This window comes from Cyprinodon variegatus, unplaced genomic scaffold (assembly GCF_000732505.1).
Source record: "Cyprinodon variegatus isolate N-32 unplaced genomic scaffold, C_variegatus-1.0 Scaffold260, whole genome shotgun sequence".
Classification (NCBI taxonomy): Eukaryota; Metazoa; Chordata; class Actinopteri; order Cyprinodontiformes; family Cyprinodontidae; genus Cyprinodon; species Cyprinodon variegatus.
Genome location: NW_015150713.1, coordinates 756,326 through 762,970, shown reverse-complemented (window position 1 = coordinate 762,970; position 6,645 = coordinate 756,326). Strand labels below are relative to the sequence as shown.

General features: G+C 35.9%; 2 protein-coding genes across 2 annotated transcripts in view; one reads left to right on the top strand and one right to left on the bottom strand.

The window, feature by feature from the left end:
* The window catches only part of rpl6 (ribosomal protein L6), a 3,819-nt gene extending 2,442 nt beyond the window's left edge, over nt 1–1,377 (top strand). Inside the window, exons 4-6 of the mRNA XM_015382550.1 lie at nt 801–849; nt 923–1,107; nt 1,190–1,377. Of these exons, the coding sequence (XP_015238036.1) occupies nt 801–849; nt 923–1,107; nt 1,190–1,342 (387 nt within the window). The 3' untranslated portion in view covers nt 1,343–1,377. The remainder of the gene's footprint in view (nt 1–800; nt 850–922; nt 1,108–1,189) is intronic.
* Nucleotides 1,378–3,051: 1,674 nt separating this feature from the next.
* On the bottom strand, nt 3,052–5,591 carry LOC107089651 (dynein light chain 2, cytoplasmic-like). The gene is made up of 3 exons (XM_015382556.1): nt 5,451–5,591; nt 4,643–4,783; nt 3,052–3,244 (listed from the first exon to the last, which is right to left on the bottom strand). Exons 2-3 carry the CDS (start codon nt 4,772–4,774, stop codon nt 3,107–3,109), a joined length of 270 nt encoding a protein of 89 aa, XP_015238042.1. The 5' UTR covers nt 4,775–4,783; nt 5,451–5,591; the 3' UTR covers nt 3,052–3,106.
* Nucleotides 5,592–6,645: the final 1,054 nt, after the last annotated feature.

Sequence of the window (6,645 nt, the reverse complement as noted above, 5' to 3'; positions counted from 1 at the left end):
TATCAGCGTTTCGTGTTCGTTTTGACTTCGTGTGGACGGGGCCTAAAAGTTGGAATTTAAAAAATAAGGGCAGATAGTCCAATTAGTTGGTGGTTTTTCTCATTTTAACTGAACGGAAAATCTCTTTTATTTGTAAAAACCGTTTCATTTTGGGTTTGAAGGGTAACTGGATTAAATATAACCTTTTTTATTGTTATGATTGCTAGGTTATCTAATTTTAAACAGCCATAGAGAACACCTTCATCCCATTTGTAAGAAAATAACAGTTTTCTAAGATTGGGAAGAAAGTTTAAGTTAAGTCTATAAACATCAACTTAGCTGTTTAAATCCTGTTAATTCTTGTTTTAATAAACATTTGATGGTTTTATTGTGCAGATAAGTATTAGGGTTTGAGCCCAGTGATTCCTTATGGTAAAAGGTTGAAAAATAACCTGGTAAATCTGCTTTACTTTAACATTTTGGGGGCTCAGTCAATAGATTCAGCTTTAATCTCACACCTTCAGTGCAACAGTAAAGATTTCTCTCCCACTCACCTGTTGTGGCAAGGATATGGAAGCAAGCTTACCCACACACACTTTGAGAAGGCAGCTTACCTAAAAATGTTTTGAATTTATTCAGCAGGCTGAGAAAAAATATTATAGATTTGTTACAATGCAGCTGACATGGTAGATCTTTGTTTATTGCTTCAAAAAAACATATTGGAGGTCCTAGGGGGAATATTTGTAGCACGTGGTGGAGTGTTTTGATGCATCATACCTTGAGTGCAGAAGATATTAAATACTGTTACAATTGTTTTTCAGCGCGTGGTGTTCCTGAAGCAGCTCTCAAGTGGTCTTCTGCTCGTCACCGGTAAGGTTGCATATTTTAGAAGAGGTTATTCAGCTCAGAAAAGCTTGATCTAACTTTTGTTTCCCGTTGATAGGCCCTCTAGCCTTGAACAGAGTCCCTCTGAGAAGGGCTCACCAGAAATTTGTCATCGCCACCACCACCAAAATCGACATCTCTGGTGTAAAGCTCCCCAAAACCCTCAATGACACTTACTTCAAGAAGAAGAAGCTAAGGAGGCCCCGTCACCAGGAGGGAGAGATCTTTGACACAGAAAAAGAGGTAATTCACTGAAGGTCTCATTATGCTTCCACAGTTCGGTTGTTTTCTTATTGACTAATCTGTTATCATCTCTAATCTGCAGAAGTACCAGCTGACAGAGCAGAGGAAGGAGGACCAGAAGGCAGTCGATGCTCAGATCCTTCCCCTCATTAAGAAGGAGCCTCAGCTCAAAGGATACCTGCGCTCCGCCTTTGCCCTGTCTAATGGTGTTTACCCACACAAGCTGGTTTTCTAAATGTCAATAAAGAGTTACCACCGTCTTACAACATCTATTGACTCTTTATCTTCTGTTCCATATGCAACCTCTATCACACAGCTGTACCACCTTCAACTCATTTTCTGCTTTGAAGGGCTTTTGTTAAACATCAAGTCACTTTTCCACCTTAATAAAATACTTCCATAGCTTTTGTGATTATACTTCAAGGCGACAGTGGCATCAATGTTTGCCTTTCAACCTGAGGGTTGAAAGTCGTGACTTTCATTGTTTAGTCCTTGGGCACGACACTTCACATGCATTGCCTACTAATGGTTGTCAGAGGGAATACGGCAGTCCCGCTTCTGTCAGTGAGCCCCAGAGCAGCTGGAAAGAGCAGAAAATGTTTCTAGGCCAAATAAGAGAAATACAATATTTGAATGTTCTCATTTTAATAAAGGCACACCTCAATCAAACCAGTCCTTAATGTCAAATAGACACATTAATGTGCCAAATTAAACAATGGCAGAAAATACAATCCACTGGCAAACCCCAATTATGGCTCTACCCAACATCAACCGTCTCCATTTAAAAGTCCTATTTCCCTTTTTTAAACCCGATATTTTGAAAATATTTTTCCCATCCAACTACCAGCTGTAGGTAGTCATAACAAACCAAGCTTGAAAAGAACCCAGACAATATGTTAGCGCTAGATTGAGGATTAGTGCTGGGTTTTTACTAAAAAAATCACTCCTTGCATTAATCTAGGGCTCACTTTCACATTGATTTATTAAAAGAAAAACTATATAAAATGTGCTTCTTATACACTGATTAAGTACAAATCCTGGAAATTTGTTCAGTTAATATTTTACAACTCTGTAAGAAAAGATTCCCCACGCTAGTCAGCCTCCACCCTAGTTAACATGACATTCATTGTGAGGTATGCAAAACTTAATTACCCAGATACATGGTGTCTTGTCAAACAGCCAAAACAACTTAATTTTGTAGTGATTACACTTCAGAAATCAAATAGACATTGTACTTTAAAACTCAAACCACTGATTCAATGAGCATTTCTAGAATAAACTTCTTTAGCACTCCTATAGTTGAAATTGCGCAAAAGAGGGATACCAGCTTTAGAAGAATAGATTTATTCTTCCTTTATGGGGTCATGTCCTTCGCCTGTTTATTAATCAGTGAGTCTTTTATCAACTTCCATTTTCTAAACATTAGCCTTTTCAATTCTGTTTATATAGCTCCAATTCACATGTCATCTTGCAGCGCTTTACAGAGACGACAGTAGGGTGGTTTCTTAAAAACAGTTGATTGCGTCCAGTCTTTTAACGGGAAGAAACCTCCAGTAAATGATGCATACATTAATTTGGTAAGAAATCTTCAGCTAAGCTATCCCTGTAATAATTTGTTCAACCAACTCCAACTAGTAACAAGGAATGTTTTAACAATGCCTTCCTTTTCCTGGTTGCCATGGTGGGACCGGTAAAATTGCTTAAGTGCATGGAAAATGAGTGGATGCTTTATCCAAAACAGTGAAATAAACAAAGCATTGAACACAGAACACTTGACATTTAAACTTTAATTAAAAAACTGACATGTCCAAAGTAACAAGACAAAAATAAATACAAGTGTTTCATCTCTTAAACATGGCCATTCTTATAGTCAAAAACAACAAAGCAGAATGCAGCACAGAAAAAGGCAGCGGCCCTTCGCCAAGGAATGATAAGTGCCTTTTGTGAGCTCCGTCAGTATTGTGTGGTCAGTTGGGGTTTGGGGAAATGCAGACATCCCTCAGCCGGACTTAAACAGCAAGATGGCTACCTGACCCAGGTAGAAGTAAATGAAATGCTTGGTCTCATGAGTAACGTAACTCCCAAAATTTCTCCCAACGATGCAGTGCCACGTAGGGTTATATTTCTTGTCAAACTCCTGTGGGGAATAAAAGATATTCTGATCAATATACATGAAATAGGGTTTTTGACTTAAATAATTCAGTAGTTGTTACAAAATGAATTGACAGCTATGTAGAGGCCACATCATTAAATATTTAACTGTAGGTTGATATAATTATAGGAAATATGCCCGATACCCGCACTCCTACACGTGGAACAATTAGAGTAAAACACCCAACCTATTCTATTGTTTGACACTGTTTACTTACATTAAATCTTTCTCCAAACATTAAAATTCGGTAGTGCAACAAAGGTGGGTAATAAATCAAAGATGGAGAATAAAAAGCTTTGTTAAATTAATGCAGGATAATAATATGGTGCTGAACAATTGTCCAATACTTAACAGAACAGAGTTAATTTTACAGGGCTTCAAAAAAAAAAAAAAACATATCAGTTTTGTTTTGGTAAATACGTATACTAGAAAAGACGACTTCTAAACTAACCATTAATTAAAAAAAAAAAAAAGGAAAGGAGGAACAAGATTAAAAGCTTAAAAGATTAAAACAAGTAAAAATTGAAGAGTTTATTTTTTTTCAGTTACAGATTGGTCATATATTATTATTTATGACTCTTTGTGGTGGCTCAATGTGTCTAAGATTTATTTATATATATATATATAAAAAAAACATGGAGGAACCCTGGAGGGCCGGTTAGTATAATAATAAAAAAAAAAGCTTTGATATTTCCCCTTCTACATTTTCTTAAGCAAAGTTTTCAAGTGACATGACTAAGCTGACTGCAATTTTTCAAAGTTCTCAACAGTTGTTTAAAAACTGTCTCTCTACAGGAAATACCATGATGAAAATTCAACTTAAGAAATATTCAAGGATGCCAGTGTTAAAGGACAGGCTGCCTCAAGGGAAACCTATATTATCAAACTGGATGGTCAACAATGAAGCCCTGGATGGTTTAAAAATCCTCTACTTTATATCAAACTGGCTTAGTGGGAACAGTTATGGAAATCTGCAGAAGTAACATGGGGTGTTTTTCCAATTTAAGATATTTTGCAAACAGCATCTTTAAAGGAGAGAGTTTATGACTTTGCAGTGCTTTAAATCTGGGGAATATACAAGTGGATAACTAAAGCGTGCCAAATTTACAATGCAACTGTGTGATTAAGAATGTATTATTATGATTATTTTTGACTAGAAAATGAAAAACGTGTGTATGCATCACCCTACTGCAATTGCATGTTTTCAAAATAAATAATATGGTTTCGGCACTAAAACAGTCTCTAACCCAACCTCATCCTCAAATTCAGCCCTAGGCACAAAAATATACACAACATAAAATTCCTACTAGAATACTTAGATGTTTTTTTTTAGAAATTGTATGTAGATTTGTTTTTAGATAAGATGCTTCATTGGTGTTTTACCTTTTTAATGAAAGCTGCAATGTCTTTCTCGATGTTATACTTTTCCAGGGCCTGTGTGGCACACTCCACGGCGTCCTGCTGCATGTCCTCCGACATGTCGGCGTTCTTTATCACTGACTTTCTGTCAGACATGGCGTTGCCCTGAGTAACCAAAACACAGCGTATCATTTATCATCCTCGTGAGGGCATTGACTCACACACGTTTAATGTGACCGAGTATTGCGCCTGAAGTACCAACACTGATCAGCAGCAGCATCCAACAAATTTAAGTAGGAAATGCAAAGAGATTATAAGAAATGAAAAAAAAAAAGGTCTATTCTGGGACGACATTATTACATAATGTTTGATCGAGCCATTTCTACAAGTGTTACATAACTTCCATCAAATGGCAGGGAGCTGAACGTGCGCTCTGCGTAGTTTCTATGGATACTCGGACATTTAAAATTACCGTTTGCATTTTTTTTTTTTACATAGAATCTGATAAAAAAAAAAAAAACACTAAGACAATAACTACAGCGATCCTATAAAAATAAAATAGCAACCGCTGAAAACTCCCCTCTATTTATTTATAATGTGGACGGCACATACATTTTAAAATCTTTTTTATATGTTTAAGGGAAACATGTTTTTCATCTAAAAATCTATGCGCTAGACTCTAGCAATCAATGATGTCATTAATTAGCTAAAAGCACGATAGTGCTTAATACGACAAATATATATAACTGCGATCACATGGAACAAAAATTTCACATATATATATATAAAAAAGTGACTTACATAAATGTATGTGCATTAATAGTCAGCCTACCTTTAGTTGGAACGTATCAAGCGATGAATGGTGCTAAATGGTTGATTGTATGGTGTCAGATTGCTCCTGGAGCGACAACTCCCGCGAAGTGGTTGACACAAAAGTGATGTGGGTGTGTGGCAGTTGCATTCTGCTAGCTTGGGCTCCTCCGATTGGTTACCGTTAACGCTCAAAGCGCCTTCATTGGTCTATTTAACATAATACTTGTGGAGTTTCTCGTAGCATTTTATTTCAACCCGTCATGCACTGCGAAAAACCGTTACCAGGGAGACTTGTGTAAATAATTGTGTGTTAAGATGCAGCTGAGGCTAATTGCTAAATTGTTATTCCAATACAGTTACGTACTGTAGATCCAGTTTTACCCTAATTGTAATTTTGGTTATGTAAAAATGTGTAATTACATAGATTGATATAATTACATAGATTCAAAACGGGATATTTTGAGAAAAAAAAAAGCTATTACTTTTCAGTTCTGCATGGTCTGTAAATAAAATACACCAATTTAGAATTACATTGAAATTTTTCATTTTAGGGTTCAATGTAATTTTTACAGAGGTTTTTACAGGTTAAATTTCAGTACTTTCCATTCTTTTATCTCAGGCTTTAAATAATCTCAGAAAATTACTAAAGAATCAATGAAACCTTACTGAATGGCAGAAAGTTCAGCTAAAATGAGATCGATAGATGGACAGTTAAATAATAGATTGACAGGTAAATAAATTCATGGATGAAACAGGTTGATGGATGAATGGGAACAAAGACTTAGAACTGTTTGAAAAATTGGTGAATGAGAATTGATTTATGGATGGATGATTTAACTGGATGCATGGATAAAATTGAGATTACAAAATAATTGGATTATTCTTGGATGAATAAATTAGACTTTTACGTGCATCTCTATTATATTGGAATAAAAAGCAGTGGTGGGAGATTTTATCTTCAGAGATTACTTTGTTTACAATGGAAAAAAATAGTAGTCATCTTAGTCATCCAAATACCCAAATCACATTTTTTACTTTAGCTTAGCAGTGTATACATTTCCTGCTTAGCATAGAAATAGTATAACACTTCCACAGAAAGGATGGAGGTTACAGACATCTGCAAATCACTTGAAACAAATGGCTGAATTTCCTCATGCCATACAGCTCTGTGGGGACCTGGTAGCAAACACTAGAATATATTAATACTTAAGACC